Source organism: Vanellus vanellus, assembly GCF_965231255.1.
Source record: "Vanellus vanellus genome assembly, chromosome: 5".
NCBI classification, from domain to species: Eukaryota; Metazoa; Chordata; class Aves; order Charadriiformes; family Charadriidae; genus Vanellus; species Vanellus vanellus.
Genome location: NC_138910.1, coordinates 79,623,926 through 79,651,809, shown reverse-complemented (window position 1 = coordinate 79,651,809; position 27,884 = coordinate 79,623,926). Strand labels below are relative to the sequence as shown.

At 46.2% G+C, this 27,884-nt stretch overlaps 1 protein-coding gene across 2 annotated transcripts; it reads right to left on the bottom strand.

Annotated features, from left to right (window-relative positions):
- Nucleotides 1-252: 252 nt before the first annotated feature.
- PGM1 (phosphoglucomutase 1) lies at nucleotides 253-27,466 on the bottom strand. Of its 2 annotated transcripts, none has more exons than XM_082484436.1 (11): nucleotides 27,208-27,466; nucleotides 12,656-12,818; nucleotides 12,234-12,380; nucleotides 10,957-11,082; nucleotides 9,788-9,978; nucleotides 9,216-9,370; nucleotides 8,491-8,606; nucleotides 5,166-5,301; nucleotides 3,534-3,717; nucleotides 1,885-2,019; nucleotides 253-952 (listed from the first exon to the last, which is right to left on the bottom strand). In XM_082484436.1, exons 1-11 carry the CDS (start codon nucleotides 27,451-27,453, stop codon nucleotides 863-865), a joined length of 1,689 nt encoding a protein of 562 aa, XP_082340562.1. In that variant the 5' UTR covers nucleotides 27,454-27,466; the 3' UTR covers nucleotides 253-862. The 2 variants fall into 2 exon arrangements, with proteins under 2 accessions (XP_082340562.1, XP_082340561.1); XM_082484435.1 differs by lacking the exon at nucleotides 27,208-27,466 and adding an exon at nucleotides 16,403-16,753.
- Between the last annotated feature and the right edge of the window lie 418 nt (nucleotides 27,467-27,884).

Genomic DNA, 27,884 nt, shown 5'->3' with positions numbered 1-27,884 from the left:
GAGGGGATGGCTTCTGGCAAAAGGGCAGGAAGGTGCAGCGGCAGGGCCTTAACATCGAACAGCTACAACTGTTTCCAAAGTGACCCTCTCTGTGCCCTTGGATAAAGATTTTACACATTAATGCCTGCAAATCTGATTATTCCAAGGATCTTACTATCCACATTCAACCAAACGAGCTCATCAAAACAATCTTTTATTCTTCAAAAGGGACCCTATCATGACGTAGGAAAATAAAAGAGCACTGAACAGTAATTGTAGCTCATATCACTTTAATATCTTGCAATGCTTGTTATTGCTCATTTCTGTGTGGAGGGTTTGTTGTGGGTTTTTTCTTATACAGAAGGCAAATGGAGGTCAATTTACATAATTTGGTTTTGAAAGGAAAAAATCCACCTAAGCAAAAAATACTCAGCCTTAATACACAGCCATTGCTTATTCGGAGACATCACATTTAAGACTCTGTATTAACAAGGATAAAGTATTTGTGCTTCTTTCCCAGGAAGGTTTCAAAGATAGAAAAAAACCTCTGTATTATTGAAGAATTTCTTCTCTTTGTTATTTCTAGAGCCTTTTGTTTAAGAAAAAAAAAAGTACATATGCTAAACCAAAAGGCTGTGCTAATGAGCACCATACACAAATTGCCAGCAGTGCTGTGTGACGCAGAAAAGCAGCACAGCAGTGTGCACACAAAGTGCTGACAGGGGCTGGGGTTTATTGTCTATCCTTAGCAGTTCAGTAGTGTTCTTAAATACAACGATAAAATTAATATTCCTCTTTTTATAGTGACAGATTTGACAATCAAAGGGGAGAGAGGCTGACTTCCTTCACGTGGTGTGCACTCCAGCAGAGTCTGACCAAGCCTTTATGTTATGACAGTCGGACCGGTGCGGCCGGTTCTTTCATGAAGCTGTGAGAGTTTCAGTGCAATAGAAATGAGAGGTGCCAACATGACCTGCAGACAGGAAAGAAGATGGCTCAGAACCACGGAGCAGAGCGGCACGCGCAGCCTACGCACATCGCACCTTCCCTTGCAGGCGTCTGGTGTCAGCCCGGGACACCCAGACCTCAGTACTGCTGGTCAAGGGACTGTTTCAGGTTCACGCCATGAGCTGCAGGACCAGCAAGAGGAAGGGCGCAGCAAGGGACGCAGCGTTACGACCACATGCAGGTTCGGAGGGGAAAACCCGAGTGCAGCTGTGGTGTTGCTGCCGCCCTCAGTGTGCCGTACTCCAAACTCCGTTGCACCACTAGCGCACAACAGTTAAATCATAAGTTTAGTTTGTGCCTCTCAGAATGTGGGGGTTTTTTAGCCTTTTTGTCAATAATGGCACAGTTAAGTTATGCAAAAAGAGCTCAAAGGCTCCTTGCTGAGGAATGTAAAATGAGGATTCTTTTCCTCTCGTGCCTACAAGAGAGGTCAACAGTATTTTAAAATGATGCTGTAAAGAATGTGCATTATACTTAGCACACAAGTCAGTGTCATCTTATATACGCCTGCCTCCTTTTACCCCCATTTGTTTGTTTTGAACAAGTATTTTCCAAATTCAGTATAGGAGTGAGCTCATTATACCCCTAATGATGCAACATTTCAGCTAGAATGTCACAGTGTCCTCCCACACCTGCAACCAGCCACAGATGGAACATAAACAGGAAAACTAATGTGCGATTGCAGGAACAGCTGTGGGGGATTCTGAATAAGTAACACTTGTTCCACACAGAGCTTTTTAATACATCTATTTGTACTGGGATTAAAGATACCAAATCCCTTGCTTCCAAAATACCTAGCACCTCCACGTAGCTGCAAGCAAAGCAGCACTAAGCAAAGATTTAAGCTTTTTCGAAGGTTGGGAGCCAGCAATGCCATGATGGAGATGCAACACTTACCTGGGGGTCTTCGTTTATCTTCTGAGCATCTTTCTCATAGCTGTCGATGTACAGTCGCACAGTTGCTCCAGCACTGCCAGTACCGCTTAGTCTGAAGATAATGCGGGAGCCATCAGAGAAGATGAGCCGCAAGCCCTGGTGAGGGAGAAGGGGAGGAGAAGAGCCTCTCAGCTACGCGCCTCTTGGGTACCCAAGGTATTTTCCATGAGACCCAGTGTGGCTATGTCTGACCTGCACAATCCCAGACCTCCTCCTCTTCGGGGAGGCACAGAAGGTTCCTGTTATCCTCTCCCCACTCCTGGAGGAGCTAGTGTCCCTCCTAACCCGCTCTGGAGAACTTGCTAGAGCTCCTGAACAGGAAGCATGTTGCTGCTGTAAGGTCCCTCGCCCCAGCGCTTGCTTGGAAACAAGAGCTAGGGACTGATTTCTCTGCCAGGCACAGCGTTACCCACCCACTGCTCTTCCACAAAAACAGGACGTAAAGAAAATGCTCCTGCCACCCCGCAGGCAAGGCAATCATTCCCGCAGGATTTCTCCATTATTCCTTCCCACTTAGTATGCTTCCACATTGGTTGTCAAACCAATCTATCTACAGGACATTTTTATTTCAATAATCTCTGGTGACAGGTTACTCATCTCACATGTATTTAATACCCCCGTGACTTCTGGAGCCTGGAACTCAATCCCCCGTCACAGCCGCTCTGCTCTCTGCCCGCCCTCTCAGGGACAAGTACACAAGGAGCGCCGTTAGCCCAGGGACAAATGCATCTGGGGAGGATTTGCTAGAGACAAGATGATACCTGAACAGGAGGGTTTGTGCCTTGGGCTGCAGCAGGGATTCAACCCTTCATTCAGCACCATCTGTTTCTCAGCCACTGACCCACCACCCTCAGCTCAGCTCCATCACTCCTGACATGGACCTGTTGGAGTGGGTCTAGAGGAGGCGCCGGAGATGCTGCGAGGGCTGGAGCCCCTCTGCTGGGAGGACAGGCTGGGAGAGTTGGGGAGTTCAGCCTGGAGAAGAGAAGGCTCCGGGGAGACCTTAGAGCCCCTTCCAGTCCCTAAAGGGGCTACAGGAAAGATGGGGACGGACTCTTGATCAGGGAGGGGAGCCTTAGGATGAAGAGGAATGGTTTTAAACTGAAAGAGGGGACATTTAGATTAGGTATCAGGAAGAAATTTTTCACTGTGAGGGTGGTGAGCCCCTGGCGCAGGTTGCCCTGAGAAGCTGTGGCTGCCCCATCCCTGGAGGTGTTCAAGGCCAGGTTGGACGGGGCTTGGAGCAACCTGGGCTGGGGGGAGGTGTCCCTGCCCAGGGCAGGAGGGTTGGAACTGGATGATCTTTAAGGTCTGTTCCAACTCTAGCCATTCTGTGATTCCCCTTTGGGGTGGCTGTAGGGAAGCTCTACTCCTTCTCTGGGCCCTGCTGGGGCAGGAGCAGTCTCCAAACCCTTCCCTTTCCAAGGCAGCAGTTTCCCTCACTCAGGGCAGGATCCCACCAGCAAACAGGGCAGAAAACATTCTCCAGGGGACAAACTTAAAGTTTGACTTTAAAGCAGATGCAAATGCAACGGACAAAGATTAAGCCCAAATCACACAGCGCAACACCCCTTTGAAGTCACGTTCAGCCCAAGTCAGGCTATGCCCACCTGGTTCCTGGAGATGCTTCCATCCACGGGATCGTTGTACTCAAAATTATCAGCTTTCTCAACCGTGTAGACTTTGTCACCACATGATAACTGCTTCCCCACAAAGGAGCGGTCAAACATCACAGTCTCCAAATCCTTCATCATTTTGTTAGCTGCATCTGCATCCACCTCTTCATAGTCATATCTACAACCAGTCACCACAAAACAAAGATTAGGAAGGGGAGGCTGTAATGAGTAGCAATGTTTTGTGATGCCCTTGTTTAAACACTGCGGTCTGCCCTATAAGATGTTCTCTACGCCCTTCCTGGAGGAGAAGGAAGAAAAAAGTGGAGGATCTCTGCAGCAATATATCTATGAACCAATACAAACCCGTGGGATACACTGCAACATATTGCAGGCGTCAGGAGAGATGAAAGCACAAATTGTGCTGCCTTGCGCTAGGCGTATCAGAGACAGAGGGCTTAGCCTCCAACAACGCTGACCGCAAGGAATTTATTCCAATTCTGCCGACAGGCTCACGACAGGTTCCTCCCGATAACAATTTTGCCTGAACATCCTCCTGTGCGTCCCCACAGCCAAATGCAGGTGTGATTGCAGCACACGATAACATACCAGTGCCAGCTTTGATCTCATTAACCTGGGTAAGAGAAGCAGCAGAGAGCGGCTGAAGCACACATGGTGATCCCAGACTTTGTACTCTGATTGCCAGCGCGATTTGCACCACTTTTATTTGCTGGGCAGGCTAGATGGAGCACGCACAGGCTTGCTAACCTGCCTACCATTGCTCTTAGCTTGCTAGGCAGACATACCTCTGGCGCTAAAAGACTAACTTTTTATGCTAGAATTTGGCATTTTTTCCATAGGTTTAAGCGCCTCAGATGTATGCTGGCTTTGTGGTGTGGGGAAAAAAAAAAAAAAAAAAAAAGAAAAAAAAAAAGAAAAAGTCAAGTTCTTTCATTTGGCAATTTAAGACAGAATTTTCACGTAGATCTTCCAACCTGAAAGATTTCTGCCTTATGCTTTCACTCCTGACAGTGTTCTCACCTTTGTTTATGTGTTCCCACTCCTTCCCTTTTCATCTTCCATGTCTACTCTAGTTTAAATTATTTTGGGACTGGAGAGAATCTCAACCAGGTAAATAACGGCCTAGCAGCTGGGCATCCATTCAGTAAGACATTGCCATCATGGAAGTTATTACAAATTAACTTGTGATTTGTGGTCTCGGGAAACATACTGTTCCAATTGCAAAAAAAAAAAAAAAAAAAAAAAGACTCTTGCAATAAAAAAAATCTCCATTAAAAGAAAAGAGATACCTTGCCTATATAAAACGTACAACCTTTGCAGACTTTGATACCTACTAGATTTATATTTAGAATAACAAATCCTAAACTGGACATCATGAAAGGTTAAGGTGAATACCCACTGTTTTATTTAAGCCAGATATGTTGCACACTGCAGCAAACTGCTCAGGGAGTTTTAAATTACTGCAACAGGAGAGAACCAGCGAGTGTAACGAGGCAGGAACAGCACTGCGGTAGCACACACTGGTGCCATTGGCGCTTGGGGCTCCGACCTTGGAGGGGTGAACACAGGACAGAGGTAAGTGTGAGGCGTCAGGAGCGCCTTCCCCACCTGGTGAAGAAGTTCCTGCCATATTTCTGCCAGTGATCCTTCATGATGTCCTCCACACTCTGCTTGCGGGTGGCCAGGATGGACAGCCAAGCCAGGACAGCCCATAGCCCGTCCTTCTCACGGATGTGGTCGGAGCCTGCAGAGAGCCACAGCAGAAACACATTTCCCACCTCCTTTCACGCCAGAGTCTGTGCTAGAGCCCTACCTTGTCTTCTCTCCTCCATCCAACTGGCAGCTGGACAGCCTCACAAATGGAAGGCATTTCATGAGCTCGATCCCTGCTGTATTGTTAAAACGGTTCAAGATATCATCTGCTTTTAGCTATTGCCCAAATAAAACATTCGGCCCCTTTTAACACACACACACTCATTGTTCACAGATCCTTAATTCTGTTCCCAAGGAAGTAATGGGGAATGCACAGTAAAAAGGTCATCAAAAAAAAAAAAAAAAAAGGCAAATGCAAGGGAACAGCTCAGGAAGGACTAACATCAACCTCTTCAAGCAGCTGTCACGTACCACATGCCAAATCAGCATACTCTGATCAGCACATATTCTGGCTAAGCACCAAGAAAAATGTCAGCCCTCGCTGAGGAAGCCAAACCCTAACGACTGAAAATCAGACAGCACCAGCCACCGGGGCTGGCAAACAGCAGCGCAAGGAGAGACTTTGTTCACGTGCAGAAAGCAGAAGAGAGCCTCCTGCCTGCTCTCGCTCCCACGCACCAGGCGCTGAAAGTCTGTAAAAGACCCTGTTTTGGCTAGAAGAGGATTCCTCCAGAGCAAGCACTGGACAGAGGGCAGGAAGCCATCAGCGCCAGCCCAGCCCTGCCCTGGGAGCACACTGGACGGGGACTGCAGAGTACCCAGGCCCTCGGGAAACCCGAGAGGGTGTTGCAACTCAGACAGCACCCTGAACACCTAAATTAAACAAGGGATCAAATGGCAGCCCAGAATACATCCAACCCAGCCTCCAAGCTTCTGGCTTGTGAGCTCGGCGCTGTGCCCCACAGATGCACAACTTCTGAGTTTTATCCTTTGAGCTCTGGAAAACCTCCAAAGAGGTATTAATGAAATCCCAAGGAGCCAGGGTACGCCTGCTAGTGAATTAATGAAATCCCAAGGAGCCAGGGTATGCCTGCTGATGCAGAGAGCAGTCCAGAGCTGCCATTTTACCCTCTCATGAATTGACAGAGTGGGCAATCACCTGGGGAAAAAGGCTGGGGCACAGGTTACATGGTGCTTTACACAAATCCCACTATTGTGGACGCAGCGATAAATTATCCTCGCGGTCCTTTATGGCAGAGAGAGCTGCACAGAGGTGATGGAGAGGAATGCTAAATAAACAGAAGTCCCATGTGATGTATCAACTTATTGCTGGAATAAAATACCCAAGAAAGCAAGCAGGAATTCTGTCATGTCGCATTACTCTAATTGCTCCCGGACTCCAGTCCCACCGGGTCACAGTTTGTTTCAATTTTTACTGGGTCTATTTGGTCGCTCCTTCACCTCTCTCCCCTTCAGCACTCACATTCTGTCCGGCTCCAAACAACTCCTCATTAACTTACTATCAAACAACTTTCTTGCCCCTTTTCATTCCTTAAGAGTGCATTTGCCAGATGGACAAACCCCCTTTGCGTTGCAGGGGGTGTCCCACACTCCTGGGCAATTTTCTCAGCTGTCCCCCCCTAAAAACACTTCAGTCTCCGGCCACTCAGACATGGCACTGCATGGCCAAAATCTCAAACCTCTCTTCTCAGCCCCTGCTGTAAATGGAATCAGTCACTTTTATTTGTAATGTAGAGTCACTTACCTATTGGCGGATGGAGAGAAACTATGAGCTCATTGATCATACAACAAAAGATGGAAACAATTTTAGAGCTGCTCATTAGAGACCATCTCCTATCAGCAGTTCCATGAATCATTTGCTGCTTTTTGTTTTTATTTATTTACTGAAATGCCAGTGCCCTCTCATTAGCCAAAGTCTCGAACATAAACTTAAAGCATGCTGAAATCATTCAGGGCAAAAGTCCAAAAATCTTTCTTTACTCACGATTTACTTTGAGATTTCTTTACAGAGATACCACATTTTCTGAAATTCCCCTTTCCTTCCAACCTGAGGCCAGATCCCATGTATCAGAATAGCATATGATTGTGAAAATATTGCCACTGAAGACTCCTTCAGCCCCACAGCAAACCGCTTTCAACCAGAGTCTGTGATGCCACTTCCTCAGCTACAGAAAAGCTGGGGTAATCCTTTTATGTTAAGTTGTGCACCCCAGTTCCACAAAGCACTTAATTTCAGGCATTTAGGGATTTAAGACCATCCCTGCTCTGTGAGACACCCACACTCAGGCTAAAATGTTTTTCTGAAATATGGGGTGGTGGAATGGAAACACACAAAGTTTGAATCTGAAATCATCCAGCCTAAATTCCCTCAAGACCCTGTGCCTTGCATATCCTACCGCTGCCCCCAGTCTTCAGAGCTCTTCAGAGAATGGGAAAAACAGATCTCACGGAGAATTCAGACCAGATAAAACTCGGCCTTTGTGTATGACTTAGGTGCTGACCTCTTGCGTGCAGGGAAGGTCCCATTTCCACAGTCAGGACGTTAAAAACCATGTGGTAGGTGCCATGGGAGAACTCAGAAACTGCTGAGGCCTCCCGGGAACACTGCGCGTTTTGAGCATTGCACTCCGATGCAGAGCAAAATCTGCTCACTTTAACTTCCCTGCACAAATAATAGTTTTTGTGTCACGTGCACACCCCTAGTAAATTCCTTGAGATGTTCACTTTGTTTCTCAGTAACCTAATAACTTGCTTAGACTGTTCAAAGGCAAGTGTTAATTTAAACTTTATAAATCATACCTTGTTTTTAGAACAGGAAAATGAGGGCCCTATTAAGCTCAGAGATTTAATAGTGACCTGAAACCTTCCCTAATAAAACTGCATGCTCCAAACCATATTTCTTCCCAGAAATGAAAACATTTAGAAGGTTTTCCTGGCCACCAAGAGTTGAAAAATACATTTAACACTGCACTTAATCCCCATAGACTCAATGACCGGGCTAGTAAAGAGGCCCTTAAACTTCCTGCATATCTACATATGCCTTCCTAAATAACCAAAAGGAGAACTAGCTCTTGCCTGACAAAACTTTTAGCATTGTGTTCATTTCCACCAGTGATTCTTGAAAGCTTTCTTTTTTATTTTATTATTTTAGGAGCATTAACAACTACACATGAAAGATAAATCCCAAGCTACCCAGCACGATAAAGAACTAAGAGGAGGAATAATACCATCGTTGGTGCAATCAGGAATGCTGACTTACCTGTACCAAAACTTTCCTCTCCACACAGAGACAGTTTGTTTGCATCCATCAAGTTTCCAAAGAACTTCCAGCCAGTTGGAGTTTCATACAAAGCAATCTTTGTAGCATGGGCCACCCTTCAAAGGCAAGAATTCTAAGTCACATCACAGCCGGACTCTTAGCGCTCCCACGTGAAATACTGCAGTAGGAGCATCAGTTGCTACCAAGCATCTCTTTTGGGCTAACGCTGAAGGCAGGTCATGCCACTGTTGTGGTTTTTACAACAAACATTTCTTTGTACAGCAATCCTCTATTTCATCCCAATGTAACATTTGGGAAATGGGTGGGATGTGCAACTAAAAAATAGACATAAACACATAGCTCTTCTAAAGCAATCTTAAGGTGTAGATCTCAAAGCACTTAACAAAGACAGTATCACTATCAAAAAAAAAAAAAAAAGGGGAGGGTGGGGAGGATCATTTGTTTGGGCTTATCTGTAGAGAAGAGAAAGAGCCAAGAGCGGAGCCCAGCTCTGCCATGTCCCCAAACAGGATTTAATCCATTAAACTTGACTACCTCTCCTGGCACCCAGCCCACAGCAGCCCTGGCACTGCTTCACCCTTCAGGCAGACCATGCGCTCACTCCCCACTGTAGACATGTGTTGTGTTAAACCACAAAAAAGGGACAGTCCCCCTCCTTGGCAAGGTTCCCCTCCCCTCTCCCACCGCACAGGGGTAGATGCTACCTATCAAGAGCCCCGCTGGTGGGCATGCTCCGGGCAAAGCCACGGACTCCGGTCTGCTGGAAATAAGGGATACTGAAAATATTGGCAGCGATGACGGCGACGGAGTCGGAGGGGTTCACAAAGAAGCCGTGTTTCCCAAGAATCATGTTGCGATCCTGGTGAAGACAAGAGAAACAGCTCTCATCCCCACTTAGTGCAAGAAGGCTGCAATGGCAGAAGTTGTTCTACTTGGCAGGCACAGCCTATAAACCCAGCAACTCAGAGATTTTTGACTGCACTGAAATAAATAAAGAGTTTTGAAAAAGTTAACACACCTGCATAGTGTTTCACCTTCCTGCTGATTTTTCACAGCCTTTAAAGCTACCTAAATACAGTTTGGGCTTCATTATTAACACAGTAGCCAACTATTGCCATGGTGGCAAACTGCAGCAATTGGTTCACTTCTATTCACAGTTACAGAAGGGACAGAGGGAGAAAAAAGCTCTTCACCTTCGTCCTCCTCTACTTAAAAGCAGATGAGCAGTCACGCCCCCACAACTGACTAGAGGGTGAATACAGAACAGCCCATTTACCCCATCTCCATCAAAGGCAGCTCCAAAGTCGTACTCTCCCGTCTTCATGGTCTGGACCAGGTCAGCAGCATAGGTTAAGTTGGGGTCGGGATGGTGGCCACCAAAGTCCTCTAGCGGGGTGCAGTTCACAGCTGAATTTGCTGGGGCTCCGAGCTCCTCGCACAGGATCTTTTTCACATAAGGGCCCACAACTATCACCGCAAAACACGGAGAGGAAAAGAGTCAGCCTCTGCCCTCAGGCAGCTCTGCACTGGCCACGTAACCACCCAGGCCTCCGGTCTGCTCACATTGGGTCAGTTTATATGGTTTATGGTAGCCCCAAGCAGCACATAGGTGTGCTTAAGCCTGATCCATCCAGACACACCAGCTCTTGCCAAAGCAAACTTTTCAGCTGAGGGGCTGTCCCGCTAAATAAATGAGACCACTCATGGGTTCAGAAGTGAGGATAAGCCTACACCAGGGGCTCAGCGCATGAGCCAGGATCCCACTGTGAAGGGCTGATGTACCAAGCGCACTAAGGAATTAGTACAACAGCCCCATATAACAGAACAAAACGCATGTGTGATTCACAGACATTCAGCAGTACAATAGGATTTACTGCTCTCAAACACTAATAATGTAGACAATAAAAAATAAGTGAGTATAGGAATGGGAATGGTCTGGAGACAAGAAAAACAAGATGCTAAGAAAGCTAGTGAGCCCCTGAAAATGTCTATTGGAAGAGATTCACAAGCTTGGCATATACATTAAATTATATAAAACAGTCCAATGGTCCCATTTTTGGGACCAAATGTCTAGGGACAGACCTTTATCTAACCGCTGCGACCTCCATGGGACATCGCCTGATGCAAAGTCTGCCAGGCAGCTCAGATCGCAGCATCAGCGCTAATCTCGTCTGTCTCTCAGGTGTGGATTGACACGTGTGAACCACACAGCATCCCTCCCAAACCCCAAACATTTCCCAAGTCCAAACATTTAAGAAAAGAAAACAACGTAAAGCCATAAAACATTCGATTGCAAAAAGAAAAATGCAACGCACTGCAAAACAAGAAACAAATTTACAAATGATGGATATAAACACCAGAAAAAAGTTTTCGCCCTGAAGTAGGTGGCAAAGCCCCAGGGACACCGGGTGCCCCGCAATCCCACAAACCCAAGTCCACCCGTACCTCCATGCATGGCATCTATGCGAATCTTGAGGTGGTTCTTCCCCGAAAGCAGTTCCTTTAATGCATTGAAGTCAAAGATGTTCCTCAGCATATTCGCATAAGCTTCTACCGAGTCCACAATTTCCACTGGGGACAAAAAAGTAAATAGAGACCAACTCTCAGAGCCTGAAATCTTTGCAGAAATGTGGTTTTGCTACACGTGTCAGTCTGCTGACAGCCCTTCGTGCAAAGGGCCAGGGCTCAGCATAAAGCCTTTAAACATCCCATAGAATCATTTCATAGAGACAATAATGGTCCTACATTAAGAATTTAATTACAGGCTGTCACCGCTAATTGGGTTGCAGACCAAACGGACCAACAAAATCCTTAAGACAAACAGCAAAGCCTCCCTGGACTTCTTTCCAGAGGGCTCAGTCCCACTGCGCTTACCTGAAGAGTGGGATTAAAGGAAAAGGGAAGAAATCCCCTATATGTATATATATATTTAAAACCAGATCTCCAATTTCCAAAGTCAATGGGAACTGTGCACCTAATAGTTTGAAAAAGTTGCACCTTTGCAACTAACAGGCCATATAAAGACATAGCCATGAAAACCACATTAAAATAAAAATCCCACTATGCAGAAATGGGGACTGAGAGAAATACCAACTTTTATAATCTTTTGATTTAATTTTTTTTTTTTTTAATTACAAGCACAGTTCACCAGGAGATGGTAAAAAAATACTGGCAGTAAGTGTTTTTCAAAAGTCTTTTTTTAACGTATTTTTGTATTTTGCTGCTAATTGGCAAAAGTCATGTGTGAAATGCAATGGCTTTCCCACTCACAGGAAGAGCTTTTATATGGGCAACCAAAGGAAAAAAAACCCCAACTGCTACAAAGATTATTAGACACTATAATTTTTAATCAGGAAAAAAGCACTGTAACTGCAGAGTTGTCTGTTTCGCAAGTACATGTTACTGGTAGCCTTACAGACAAAACAGCCTCTGATTTTAGTGAAGCTTGATGGATCAGATTTACCTACTGAAGTACAACCTTTTGTAGGACAGAAACGATTATATAATCAAAGTATCTACACAAGGTGGGATGTAGGCCAAAGAAAAAAATTAAAAATTGCCAGGGAGTGATGCCGTTGCTTGGCTTATCCAACAAGATGAGAAGGAGATTTCAGAATGGCCACGTCTCCTTCAGAAACACCAAATGTCCCTGCCCGTTCATGGCACGTCCACACTCACTCCACCGGAAAGGAAACTTTCCAAGAGGAAGAACAGTTGTTTACCTGTAAATGGTTTAAATTTGTTCTCCAAGTCAAACTGCTGTTTACCAATGGTGCTCAGGTCCACCTGGAGATCTGGGCAGATTGCATACTCTTCAATCTTCTTGCTGATTTGGAAAATTTTGTCCGTGATACCTTCAGGAGCAGGACCTGCAAGATAAAATGGTCAAGGGGGAAAGAATCAGACTGCAAGAGAAGTGCACTTCAGAAGTACAGCAAAAGACCTGGGGCTGGGAATACCTCCTTTAGAGAGGAATATCAGGGTATGAGGGACCAGGTCAATCACTTGCTCCGTTTAGGGAAACCCACTGCTCAGGGCACTGAACCTCTGTGATATTAAGACAGTTAAATTAGGTTCCTCAGGGTCAACGCAAGAAGCGGCCAAACAGGAACAAAGCAAATCAAAACAAACCAAGCAACCTTACCTCCATTGGCAGTATTGAATTTAATGCCAAAATCCCCATTGGGCCCACCGGGGTTGTGGCTGGCTGTCAGAATGATGCCACCAATGGCTTTGATTTTCCTGATGATGCAGGACACGGCTGGGGTGGAGAGAATGCCGTTCTGCCCGATGACCAAGCGGCCAATCTGAAAATTAAAGAGCAAAACAAACCACTGTGAGTCCTAAATCCTAAAACCAGCAAAATTGCCAAAACCCCAAACGCTGGCGACAGGTACACCAGAGCCCCCAGGAGGTGTGCTGATGGCGGAGATATTGCTTCTCTGAAAGCGAACAGCTTGTTCCTGGGAGGCTGCCGCAGCTCTCCACTGTGTACAGTGAAGGTCAGCATCTGACCCCACGCTGTTATGCCTTTTTAGCATTTTCCTTTATGAATGCTGCAGCTCAGATGGAAATGGCAGCTTGCACCGAAGAGCTGAGCTTTCCAGAGGCATCTAAACAACAACCAAAAAAACCCCCCAAAAAAACCAAAAAACAAACCCCCAAACCAAATAAACCCTTTGGCTATGGTCTCGAACTTTGCTTTCAAAAGACACAATGGAACTGAGAGAAGCCAAAACAAAACAAAAATCGAACATCATCACTGCTCCCATGGGACCAGCTGGAGATTCTTACTCACAGTGGGTAACACACCTCCTTCCCATAAATTTAGTAATATCACTGAGATTAAATCCAGACCAATTTGCTAAGCAATACAAGGTAATCAGGATCCAGTTGCTGGAGTTCACGTAATAAAACAGAAGATGAAAAATTTTCTGCTCCTTACCATAGCCCCCAAAATGAGGTGACAGAGATTTAAAAAAATACCAGACTACTCCCCGTCAACTGAGGAGATTAGACCCTGTATACGACTGAGAAAAGAGGAGGAATTTCATTCAAACACAAGATAAACCAGAAAACAAAAGGCAGCGTTCCCAGACTGAAGGTCCATGTTCGGTGCTAAGCCAAGGGCACTGGATGACTGCGATTCCTCTGCCGCAGCACTGCCTGGTGCTAAGCCCCAGCTCCGCTGCCGATCAGTTATTACATGCTACAGCTGTCACAGACCGGCTGGGCAAGCAAAGCGCTGCTAAAAGAACTTCACCTCTACCAAACAACGAGCATAAATGTGAAACAGCAGTTTATAAACCCAAAGTGAATGCTCTTCTTTCAGTTGGCCATAGTAGCTAATATCATAGCCCTCACAGCACCTGTCTACCAGGCTGATTGCACTACTTTATTACACCATACATTTAATTTGAAGTAGTCCAACCTACATGGGTTTTCCTTTTTCCCCCAGTCTCAGTCCAAGCTAGCACACCTTGTCTCGTGTTTTATTCCAGCCTCCAAGCCTTGCTCCTCCAGTTTCACCGATAATTAATGCAGTCTCCAGGAAGCTCCTCTCTAAAACTTCATCTTTTGTTTCCCAGCTTCCCTTTGAGGGTCATATTCAGCCACAACACCCCTCTGCATCGGTGCTCTGCCAGGCCTCGCGTGCAGCTCAAGGGATGCTGCAGAGAACCACCAAAACAAGGGATTTTTTACCCCTAAACCACGCAACAGCTGCAGGAGAGCTGGGTGAGCACATCAGATCCGTTGTCCTTACCCAACCTGCCCTCCCCACACACTTGAACTGCAGCTTTTGCATGTGCACTGCTGCTCCCACAGTGAGGAAGGAAAAGAAGCTAAAACCTGTCTCCATACAAGCTGCTCTCTGATTTGGCGTCCTCCTTGGCTTTCAGCTGTCATTCCCCACCCAACCAATGCTAAATCCTTTGTGGTAACTACTGGAAAAGGTTGCTCAGTGCGGCAGCATGCTGAGCAACTTACACTTAAATCTTTTTTAATTCTCTGGAATTTCTTATGAGAAAAACTAAGGGGGTAACGATGCAGAAATACCTTTCACAGAATGTTCAAAACAGACCCATTCACAAACGGACCCACTTTGTGTGGCAATTCTGGGTTACAGCACTTCAAAGCAATCCAGGCATCATTTCCACCCCAGTTTTACTGAAAGCCCCACTAAGATCCACACAGGTAATAAAGGAGACCTCCTCCAGCCCCCCTCCTCCTCCCAGCAATGTGGGCTGATGCTTTCACACCAAAAATGTGTTTTCCAGGCCAAGGAAGCTGGTGTCGACAGCTCCATCGTGTCATGAGCACACCCTTCCAGTCCTCTTTCTGTAACAGAGATGTATCACAAGATGCATCAGTCCCATATACTGTGCTACAATTTCTGTCTCTGAATACAGACACTTCTATTTATGCAAGTCAGGTTAAGGGGACAAATTACTTCGGTCACTTCCTTTAACCAAATAATCATCATTTGGAACATGCCATGTGATGCTACCGACACAGCAAGTACGCTTGGCGGAATTTGGAAATCCTGCTGATCCCACATTTGTAGAGGTAACAGTACCAGTCTTTGCCACACACCAACAAAGAGATTTTCGCACGCTCAAAACACGATATGCATGCCCTCCTCGTGGTTTTTTATATTTGAAAACATCCTTGGACTCATCCCTTCCATTCTGTAGAGCAAGATGAGCATAATGCTGATAGTCACAGGTATTAGCCAGACCGTATAAAAACAATTAATGAAAAATATCAAAACCAGCAGCAAGACTACATTTTAGCCACACATGGGCCACACTGATGGAAAGAAATGCATGCGAAGTCTCAGCTGGTGAAGATCGATCTAATATCACCTTTACCAGCAGAAAATGTGTCCTAGTGACAAGCAGTCCAAGCAGCAGACCTGGCTCTTTGTGGACATTTTCCAGATCTTCTGCTCAGCCCATACACTGACTTAAGAGAAATATATTAATTTGCAATGTCAAAGGATTTTTTTTCCCCAAGATGGAAAATATGTTGATTTAAAAAAAAAAAAAAAAGTTCTCTCCTGCTATTCTCCCGTTCACTATTAATTACCCTGTTGTGATCTGATAAGCTTTTCTGTCAAACAATTTCCAAAGAGCCAGGTCTCTTAGCATAGTTTGCTCTGCACTAAGAGATACAAAACAGACAGCGGTGTCTTCTCTTCTTAAAAAGCAGAAGGAAATAACGACAAAACCCCAGTGCCCAAGAGTCTCGCAGTGCACGAACCATGCTCTACTGCAAACAGACAATCCTTCTGTTCTGCTTCCAAAATACAGATTTCCAGCACAATCGGAGATCACTGTAAAGGTCGCCACTCACTTGCTAACTCTCATCTTATTTCAACTTTCAAAGGGCTCCCGGAGTACTTATCACATAGCCGCAACTTATACCTGTCGAGAGACACACAACCATGTTTTGCCTTTTCATTTGCTAAGTAGCTCAGAGCAATGCTGAAAGAGCTTCTGCCGAGCTGCCATTGAACAGCAAGCTCTACCAGTTACTTTGCTTCTGAACAAGATCAGCGTTTTATGATCTGATGGAGAGACTATGAAATCCACAGGTGCCAATAGCTTGTGGCATGTCAAAATACAAAACAAGAACACACAAAACCCAAGCAGTATTTACTTTCTCTGCTGCATGTGTATTCCCACATACTTCTATCCAACTGCATCCCTTAAAAGTGAATAAATGGCAATTTCAGTATTACCAATCTGATTTGCCATTAAAAAGCTAACTATTAGCAGTTGAATAAAACCTATGGGGAAATTAAATCTCATAGTGGCTAATTTATTATAGTTTTCTGCATTTATCAGCTACACAATTACAGGAATTTAGTCATTTAACATTTACCAACCCCGTTGGCAGCAGCCATTTGGACTATCAGTTCCACTGCAGACTTATTAAGGTATCTCCCATCACCTCCAACTACCATAGAAGATCCTTGTCGATCTCTTAGGTCTATGGAAAAAAATATACTCTGGATAAAATTCTGCAAATAGTTCATCTTGGATTCAAAATAAAAGGTCTTCTTCCGTAATCCACTGGTTCCTGGTTTCTGATCGGTGTAAGGAGTTGTTGGCATGGTCAACAGAGGCAGAGGAGCGTCTTCCATGTTCTTTTTTCATACAAACACATTTAAAAAGTAAATTATGCCAAAATACAAAAATCAATCTTGACACCAGCAATGGCCCACCTATTAGACAGAAGTTCAGTGAAGTTGTTGAGCACCCAAAAATAGCTCCTTGAACCTTGAGCTGAATGTGGTTCCTGTAACTGAAGACGTTTTCTTGCACTTGTTGTGGAGGATCAATGTCACGGAGAATACACAATTCCACACTGCCGTCCCTCACTGAAACAGCTGGGAAAAGGGGATTTTTGTCTTCTTTATCATCTTCTGTTCTCCACAGGCACAGCTCCTTGCCATTCTGTGCTGTCACCCACCAGAGCCCAGCACCAGCAATCCATCCGGTTCTCCCTTGGGGCAGGGGCGACAGGGGCGGTGGTGAGGAGCTCAGCTCTCTGCTTGGATGCACCGATATGCTGCCCCGGCACAGAGCCCAGCATTTTCGCCAGCCAAGCAGATCTGCACAGCAGCACCAAGCCGCTGGCCAGGGCCGGCCGTCATGCCGCTCCCCGGGGCAGTGGGTCCCCAGGAGGTAAGCCTCCAGTGGGCATGGCCGTGTTCTGCCGGAGTTATTTTGCAAAGACTGGTGAGTTAAAGGTCACTCTTAAAATGGAAGGTGACAGATCTGTTACCTACACTTTGCTCATACAAACCCTGCTTTGACAGCCTGACTGCTCCGTGGGGTCCCTCTCAAACACAGGGACATTATCCATGATGAATAGTGGGCCGCAGCCTTTGTTGGACTAAGAAAACCCAGAGTAGCTAAAAAGCCACAAGAGCAATAGTTTCAACTTAATACCCACACAAGTCTCAGCAAGGGCAGTATATGCACCCAGAGTTACTAAAACCACAAAAAACTATCAAATGTTTTGGAAAACTGCATGTGATAAAGCTATTCATTTTGGAGCAGCCTTAACACATACAGAAGAGACCCAGATACCAAGAAACTTCTATGAAGCATCATCTTCCTGAACACGGGGAAGGTAACTTTGAACGCTAGATTGAAATCACAGTCCAAGCTGCTGGAAACAATTTATAGATAATACTGGAGCAATTAAAGAACATAAACTCAGTAATGACTCAGTTTATCCGGTTATTAAAAAGCAGGGGGGGGAAAGGAGATGTGTTCACAGCTGAATTGTGACAGTTTATGAAGGCTGTTTCCTGAGGTGCTGATTCTGTCATTGCTCCAAAAACTGACAGATTTTCTTCCAAGGGGTTATATTCATCAGTACGTTAAAATTGAGCTGGATAATTTGTACGAGACTGAGGGGAAACCTCATAACTGAAGGCAGAATAACCTCTTTAGAGACAAAGGCTCTACCTGACCTTCTGCAAAGGCATCAGCCAGGTCCTGTGAGGGAGCCGAGGAGCCAGGCGAGCTCTCGACTCTACTCCCTAGGGGGCAGATTTAATTCCCGAAGAAGGGGAATTTAATTCAGGTTCTGCAGGAATCCCGAAGGCTGCTGCCCCACACAGCCATGTACCCTGGTGTGCCCAAAGGGCGAGTGCTGGCTTAGACAAAGGCCGGGACATTGCAGGGCGCTGGCCTGAACAGACCACATGTGAACCAAGTTGCCTGGTCCAACCAGAGCCCTCTGTCTCAGTGCCCCAGACGCAATTTATTTCGCATGGGCTCATAATTTAATTCCTTAATTCCTCTCTTTTCCCCACCAAACCACTCTGAAGCATGAGTATAGCAGAACTAGGACAATACATATTTTACACCAACAGTGAGATTGCCTGGGTTATGCAGCTAGAAACAATTGGCTTCTATTTTATACATCCATGCTATTTCAGCATCCTGCAGCTGAGATGCCCTTTACTTTCATGCAAAGGCACAGGTTTCCCTCTAGTGGCACAGAAAACAAAATCTAGCTTCCAAAATGAGCTACAGGGAGCCTCGCACCAGACAGTCCCCTGGCAAGAAAAGGCCTAAGCAAGCTCTTTCCTTCTTTTTCCCAGCTAGATAAACTTACTGCCCTGCGAAATGCCGTGGCATTAAGTGACAGGAGGAGGGCACAGGCCACCTACCAGCTCCAGAGGCTGAATGGAGGAGATTCACATGGACTTACTGGCAGGGAAAAGGCCTACACAGGGTTAGGAACTTGTGTGTATAATTAAGTGCGCATGTACTAGACAGAGGAATCAAACTAAATTAAGCTGGGGAGGAAGGTGTTGGTCATTAGTGCCATGCTTACGTACATAAAATGAAGCACATCCTATCAAACGAAATATAAAATACTACATATAAAGCATAGGGAACAGATACACCAAGCCCACCTTTGGGGTGCCGATGTGGTCCCAGGGCTTTCCTGCAACATGTGTGTCACTATTTGGAATAAACTACATCACCAGTAATTGGTCAACCAGGACTGGTACAGAGGTCAGTGATCACACCGTTGTCAGAAGATTCAGAGGTGAAAAAAGCTGACCAAAGATGTATCCTGACCACCTTAAGAACTGGAGCAGAGATTGGGGAAGGGTCATTTGATCCGTGATCCAGGAGGCTTTGCTTGGATGACTGTGATCATTATAGATCACTTATAGGCTGGGAAGGAATTCAGCAGGTCATCTGCTCCCTCCCCAGAACTGGTGCAGGACCAAAGACACCTAGGGCATCCTCCCGAAAGCGGATACAACTTGTTCTTGAAATCTTTTTCTCCAGGTAAGACGTGCCAGTGCATAATTCGCCTTGCAGTTAGAAATGTTTTCCTACAATCTGCTGTACATCTTCCTCACTGCGGTTTAAGTCCTCCTGAGCCGACACAGAAAACAAACTGATCATAATCCTCTTCCAGACAACTTTGCACACATTAAAAAAAATCCTTTAGCATACAGACTCTGAGTGCCCTCTCTTTGCTACACTAAACAACCCCAACCTCCTTAACTCTTCCTTGTGGTCAGATTTCCTAGGTTTCTTATCCTTCATGGCGGTCAGAGGCTGGTGAGGGTGTTTCTCCCTCCAAACAGCTGATCTGCCCCAGGCAGGGACATTTGCTAGCTTGGGTCCCCTTTTACTGCCTTGCACTTCAGACATGCAAGAACATTGTTAAAACTATGAACTAACTGTTGACTTTGGTTAATGATAAAAAGACAAACAAGACTATTTTGAGAGAACTTAAACTTCCGTAAAACATTGCAGAGCATGCAGTTCCTCCCTTGGCCCGATACTGCTGGTCCCTGTCCCATCCCTGCTCCCCCTGCGTGAGCTCTGACATCTTCCCTCATCCCACCCACTCAGGACCATGACTGTCTGGAGCCCTCCCCAAGCCTGGGACCAGGCAGCCGGGCTCTCCCAGTCTCCCACTCTGACACTAACCCATCCTCAGCACAGCCTTCCTCTGAGCTACAATCTTCTATTTTGACATTTAGGCAAGCAAAATAGTTGGGGGAGGGAAAACCCACTGTGCAAAAGCCACACTGAACAGTAATCCTCTTTTCTCATCCCCTTGCAAAGACCCTTGGGTCAGGCTTCTCTGATGTTCGTGATGCCCTCTCCTCCATGAGCAGCCCCCTCTCCTCTCCTTTCAGCTTTTTCCCATTCTTCTCTCTCACATTTCTCTCTCCCCATTCAGTGGACATTACCCTCCTGCTCTTTTTTCTGTGATTAATAAAAGTTACACTGCATGAAACTCCAGGTAACAAATGGAGTCAAATCAGGTATTTTGCACTTATTTTGTGACTCTGCTTCAAAACAGAAAACACGTTTCCCTAGCTCCTGCGCACAGAAAAGTTCTAGTCCCTGCACTGCTGCCTGCACATTCACCGTAAGAGGGTGCCAACGGCCCTGAACAAACCTGCTGTTCAGCTGCCAAAACCATGCACTTTCTGCCCGAGCACAAGTCTGGTCCAGGCAGCCACTACTGTGTGTGACATTTGGCAATGCCAAGACAAATGGAGCCAAAGTAAAATAAATAGACCAACTGCAAGCCTATTAGTCATGCAAGAGTGCTGCTCCAACTGCAAAACTCTGTTTCCATAAGAGTTAATTAAAAATCTAGGTTTTGAATTTGCTGTAGAGATTCCAGAGAAGCAAAATATCTGGCACCATCTCGACAGCACAAGTGCACATAGATGATGCGACCACATACATGTGAGTCACTCCAGGATTAAAACGCATTGTTCTGTACTTACATTGCAAACCAGTTAAAATTAAGAGACAAGCTAGATGGGTGGCAAAGGGCTCTGCAGGGCCAGGGATGAAACCACCGTCTGCAGAGCTGCTACAGATACCGCCATGGGCTCCAGGTTTGTCACACCAGCAGGGGATGATCCTCCCTTTGCCAGGGGAGAAGTACACACCAGCAACCAAGATTGAGAAACTTTCTGTTCAAAGGTCAGATCTTCAAAGCACACCCAAATCTGCCTGTTACCTTGGACTGCCCTGGCATTTGCTGTCCTGCCCCTGCACTGGGTGACGGGAGAGGGATTCCAGCTGGTTTACCTCGAACAGACCCAGGAGAGCTCTGGGATTCCTGGCCCCAGCCTGCCGGGAGAGAGCCCCTGTCCCTGGGTCCTCACAGAAACCAGCACCTGAACCCAAGAAACGCAGAATTATAAAATGCAGACAACCTTGTAGAGGGGAGGGAGAGCACTGGCTGGCTCAGCTAGATACCAGCATGAGGAGCAGAGGCATGTCTGGTTAAACCTTGCAGGATTAGGGATAGAAGCTCTTGTTGGAGGTGTATAGCACCAAGCCACTGCCTGGCAGCAAGCTAGTAACCCACAGTATGCATACGTGACAGGGAGGTGGCTGTACATGGCAGGGAACTGCACGGATAGAAGGGGAGAGGAGAAGACATACATGAGCATTTTCTCACAGACTTACTAGCATGTGCTAGAGAAGCTTCATCTGTGGGCCCAGGAGTAAAAAGCAGCTGAAGTACGGCAGCAGGAAAGAGGGCTGGAAGGGCTGTGGAGAGGTCACCGAGACCCTGCCCTAGGCAGGGTCAACCCTACCCAAACCATTCTCATTAGAGGTTTTCCCAGGCAGAGATTCAACAACCTCCCCAGGCAACGCACTCCTTTCATTAGCCTTAAGCTTCCAAAATGCTTTCTAATGTCTAACCTAAACCTCCGCTGTTGCAATATTAATTCTTTCCCTATCCCCAGCAGGCCAGAGAACAATTTGTTACCTCCCTCCCCGCAGCATCATTGCAGAAGTTTGCAGACTGCCAGCATGCTTCCCCATCTCTAGGCTAAGCAGACTCTTTCATCCCTTCCTCACTGACCCCATTTCCCAGACCTCAGACCATTCCTGCTGGAGTCTCCCCCAAGCAGACCGCATCCTCTCTGAGGGGTGGTACCCCAGATCAGCACTTACGTTTCCAGTGACTTTACTTCCTGGGTTTCACTTACAACAACCCTATTTAAAAATCTAGGAATGACGTTTTTTCTGGCTAACTGGATGATACGGCCAACAGTCTTTGTGGTCTACTCATCAGACTGCTGCTTAGTATGTTACTCTGCAACTTGTACTGTGATTATAAATGTACATATTACATTCACATTTTATTACTTCGGCCTCTGCATCTTTCTTTGCATTTCTTCTTACTGATATCCTATGTTTTTTTCTCTTTACTTCTAAGATATGTTCCAGTTATTCATCTGAAGCATTAACTGAATTAACAGAACTAATTATCCATTAGTTCAGAGAGAACCATGACAGGATGGCAAGGACCCACCATAGCACATTTCTTGATCCTGGTGCAGCTCAGTCTTGGTTTAAGACGTATGGTTAGCACCTATTCAGTCCAGCTCACCTATTCTAAACTTTGCCTTGACAAAGAGAAGGCATTAGACTCTGTCCTGCTGCCCTACCAGCACAGCCAGAGCTGAGGTTTCTGGTTATACAGAGTCATTGTTCCAGGAGATTACAGTTAAACCCCTGTTAGTATGAATTTCAACTCTCTGTCTGCTGGATTTGTAGAGATTAGCTGCAAAGCACCTTAGCACTTCCCATGAGCTGGAGTTTCATTATCGTAGAGTTTAAAATTCCAAAAGGCACTGAAACCAGACAAGCTGACCACTGCCTTAATAACCTCCAATTGTAAACTGATATAAGCCAATTAACTTTACAGGCAAAAAGAAGCTAAGCCAGTGTAAAAGCAGCCTCCAATAGGTAAGAGCTGCTGCATGCGTGGTTGTCTTCTAAAATCCACAATGATCTGAAGCCAGGATATATCTGCCCAGGAATGCTCATGGCACAAATGGTATCTCTTTTCTTACTTCACATATCAGATCTCAATTTCCCCTTCTGCTTCTGAGAAAAAAAAAAAGTAACATAAGAAAGACCAGAAATTGAGATTTTTCTTAATGGCTTGTAGGATCTAGCATCACTGCATCTGATTCTGGTACACAGGCATTGCTTTTTGGAAGAACTTTATGATCACTTTAGTTTGATAGTTTTAATACCAGGAGCTTTTACTTAAAGGGCAGATCTGACCCTGAAGACTGAGGGAGTCTGTTCTTCAGGATAACGACACCAATTGCTGAATGGATGAAGGTCTGTAAATCAACAAGGCTAAAGCTGACTGCAGTGTTGCGCAGAGACAGAAACAAGCAGATGTTGGTTACATTGGAGAGGTTGGTTACATAAGAAAAACAAGTAAGGCTGAGATATGGGTGAGCAATAATGAACACTTCCCATCAGTAGACCCAAAGCAGATCACAGATGTACTGGTCCCACTATGCCCCTTCCATAGCTTGGATGCTGAGGCTGGGAACGTGGCCACACTCGAGCCAGGACCAGAACGTGGCTTTTCAGGCCTGCACTACACCATACTGCTTATTATGGGCTCAGCAGCACTATGGCAGAACAGCACAAAGCAAAAGGGAGCAGAGCTATAAAAGCAGAGCAGTGGCAAATAAAGAGCTGCTGAGCAATGCAACAGAGTTGAAGCACTCAGTTTCCCTGGGATAATTGAGTGGGGAAAAAGCTTCAGAGCAGCCAAGCCAGGAAACCAAACTTTCTAGGGTAGAGAGCAGTATTTCTAATAAAAGCACTGTTTGTCCTGCAGCAGTAAAACAAAACCAGGCTAGTATTTAACATGCAAAGCACTGCCTGGCATTCAAAACACCTTCAAGCAATTTGCTTTAATGTAGCTACTTTGCAGCAACTTTGAAATCTGTTTATTTAAGAAGGAACCAGGGGCACAGTAAATTTGTTGCATAGCAGGTGACAATGTTAGTGGATCAACCTGCTGCTAGCTATATGATCAGATCTAGATTTATAGCCTCAATTCTGTAATTTTTGCATGCTTTTTACATAAAACTATTGTGCAGCCACAATTTTACTCTGAAAGGTGATGCTCCAACAGGAGCTTTTATTCATGTAATTAAAGAGCCAGACTCACTAACTATGTGGGAATAACATCAAGGAAACCTGGCACAGCAGACCAAAACAAAGCAGGGAGGCTACACTGGACGCCAACTGAGAACAGCAAAACCAACAATCTCTATTTTAGTTTACTTGTATAAATACAAAGTTATAAATAGGATAAACACTCCTTAATCACACAACTACAAATTAAGTTGTTGCTAGTCAAATACAAGTACTTAGTTATATATTAACCATTCTAGATGGTGACAAAACTAAAACTCACTTTAGCATCCTTTCCTTTTACGTTGTAAAACTAACAATAATAAACTGTGGTCCTCAGGTTTCTCCTGTGGCTCGAGAGAACCACTCAACCAGACCTTAAAAGCACATAATTTTAAATTATTAATCCAAACACCTCTTACTCCGTAGGGCCAGAAATACAGTTTTCCAGCACTTGCTTTGGGACAGGTGGCAGGCTGGCTGACTTCAGATGAGTGAATACAGCCTGGTATAACATACCTTGGCAATCAAGCAACCAGAAAAGCTAAAACTTCTTGTTTTCATTTTTACCACATTCTTACTATACCTATACACCAGTCCTCCTGTGTCCAGACAGGGCAGTGCAGCCACCTCTGGAGTATTCTCTATATTATTCCGTATTTCTCAGCATGAGATGACCGAGTCTTTCTCTGAGACCTGACAGCTGGAATCAGGAGACACACACACCCCCCTCCCAAAGAACCCCAGCACTCAGACAAAACCCGTCTCCAGGAAAAAGCTACCACGTGTTCCCTGTTCTGTAGTATGCTTTCTTACTGGTTAACAGAAGTAGTTCACCCTTCCCTTTGAAGGGTAGGTGACTTCCAGTTACTTCACATTTATTATGAAGAAACAGGATTTTCACAGGCTCTTACTCAACTACACTGTGGTAGCTATCAGGGAACTAGTACTTGCAATTACAGAGAAAAACTATGAAGCAAGCACCCCCTAACCATTCAAAATATGAAAGCAGATACATCGAAATTTATTACAAACTAGCATTCTGCATCTGCTAAAGACACTTTTTCTTTTTAGTCACCTTGTTTCTTGGGACCTGATAATTTTGCCGTTCTTGAGTTTGGCAACGCAATATTTGCACCGTGTTATTTAGGCCACTGCCACTCAAACTTAGCCCCCAATTGTGTACCAAGTTCTCAATGGCTCTGTACTCTGCAGATCACTTCACCGTTCCTCCTTCTAGTCACTTATTCAGGCTTTACCTGCTGTTCATTTATTACAGAATTAGGGGCATATTTTGCTCTTCTCTTCAGTGGTTCCTTATGAGGTCTTTTTCCTCCTCTTTTTTAAGGGAGATATTTAGGTCTATGGTTTTACAGTGCTTTTGACTTGCCAGTCCCCTCTGAATATTGGGGGGGAAGGAATGGGGTAATGTCATGGCACTCTACAGCACTCTGACAAGGCTAAGGCTATACCACTACCTCTGTCTGCTACAACAAAGGTATAGAGAACCTGTGTCCGTAGATGACTGGTAATGATGCAATATTGCCAAATTTTTGCTTGAAGTAGTCTAACATTTTTTGTCTGAGGCCATGGCCATCATCTTACTTTATAAATTAATGATTCCAAATGAAAAGCTTTTAAAGTAAAACTTCTCACTTCATATACTAGCGTCTTGGCTCTTAACCCACATACTCTTCCACCTGTTTTCTTCCCTCTACCTTCCATTCCTTTCTTGCCTTTCCAGAACATTTTTCTGGCTTTAGAGCCAATTCTGTCCTAGCACTTTGAATTCACGTGGACAAAATTCTACATGGCAAATGCCCATTAGCAAGCGCACCCCTTGGGACTTGCTTCTGCAGCTCGGGCAGAAAGCTCAGTGCTGCAACGCTGCACGTACACGAGTGTCTGCACGATCAGGGCGGAGGATTCAAGCAGTGACTGGCCCTCGATGCCCTCCCAAGATGACACCTAATCAGGCCCTAGCATGGTCTACCTTCAGGCCCTTGCTCACTTCTGGAATCGAGCTGAGACACAGATGACGGAGAATTCCTCGGTGCCTGGAAGGCTGCCACATCCCACCAGGCCCTGGGTGCACGTCCAGAAACCTGCACAAACTAAGGCTTTGTCCCAGGGAACAAGTCTCCCAGTCTGTTTATTCATAGGGATCTTAGGTGCTGTCTGTGCTTGCAGTCAGGCGTGAATGCTGTACATTTCAACTCCAAACCCTTCTTAGAACAAATAAATAAAGTGTCTGTCACTTTTCCCCATCAGGAAAGGCTGCCCCATCCACCACTTCCACAGACGCAAACAGCAAGGCTGGTGCTGGGACACGGACTGAAAATTGACCAGCCACCACAAATCACAAAAGACAAATTTCTACATGGCTTAAAAAGGAACAGTTATTTGCTTCTTTATGCCATAAGAAGGCAGTGATGTCAAATTAATTTTTTTTTTCCTTAAGACTACATTTAAAGGCATCGAGGCACCTGATTGCCATGAGGAAGCCAAAATAGGTAACTCTAAGGTTTTACTGTAATGCGTGACCCTAACTACCAAGCATTCTCAGCTCTCTCCTTGGTCTGTGAGGAAGAAAGCTTGCTGCTGACGAGGAAGAGTCAGGATACGGGGATGTTTCTCATTTGGAAAAGACCAAATGGAGGGAAAAACCTCTGGGTCTAGTGGAACTAGATGATTTTTAAGGTCCCTTCTACCCTAAACCATTCTATGAGTCTATGATTCTTTGCAAATTCAGCTTCAGCACCTCTATCCTTACCAACATCACATTCCCTGCTGGGCTTCTCTTGGGCTAACCAAGTGACAGGACCAAGACAAATCAAGAGGGATGAAGTCTCCAGCAGCGAGACACAATCAGGCGTGGCAGAATGAACTGTTTGCTCCCCACCCAGCGCACCTCACCACCAGCACGTAGACCACTGTTTTGTGCTATTAGCTGGAAAACACAACTATGGCCCGAAGCAAGAAAAAGCAGCAGGAGGAAAGCTGTATTCGCATCCCACCTCCACACTTGCAGAAGCCTGGTGGCTCCTGCACGTATCAAAGGGAGGCAAAACTACCAGTTAATTTCTTCCTGCGTGGAACACGAGCTGTCCTCCCCGCTGAGCTGCGTCAGCTCGCGTGTCATTCACCGCTTTACTTCCACGCCACGGCCACGCAAAGCGCCAGCGATCCCCCACCACCCCCGCAGCCCTACCCCGTTGGCGGCGGCGATGCGGACGATGAGCTGGATGGCGTCCCTCATGTAGAACCGGCCGTCTCCCCCCACCACCAGCGTGGCCTCCTGCCGCTCGCCCGGCGGCACGGTGGCCAGGATGCTCTGGATGAAGTTCTCGGTGTAGTGGGCATTGCTCTGGAAGACCGTCACCCGTTTGCGCAGCCCGCTGGTCCCGGGTTTCTGGTCGCCGTACGGCTTGGTCTTCACCGTCACGATCTGCACCATGGCCGGCCCAGGCTGCGAGTTCCGGGCGGCGGAGAAAGGCGTGGGGGGGGTGGGGGGGAGAACCGGAGCCGGCCCCGCCGCCGTGCCCGCCCCGCCGCCCGCCCCTTAAAGGCGCCGCCAGCCCCGGAGATGGTGATCGGTGATGGGGGGGGATCCCTCCCGCCGTCCCTTCCCAGCCCCGTACCGGCGGTAAGGAGAGGGCGGGAGGAGGACAGCCGTCCTGGCGAGCCACGGGGTCCCGGCGTGGATCTCTGCTCTCGGGAGGACGTCGACGCTGCGCTGCTGGGAACAGCGTGGGGAGAGGAAGATTGAGGTGCTGTGTCCCCGCGGGGTCTGCACCCCACCGAGCACCTCCACGGCCCGGCCGGACCCCGTGTCCCCAAGGCCCCCCCAGCGGGATGTCACCACAGGCCCCGGCACCTCGACTGACC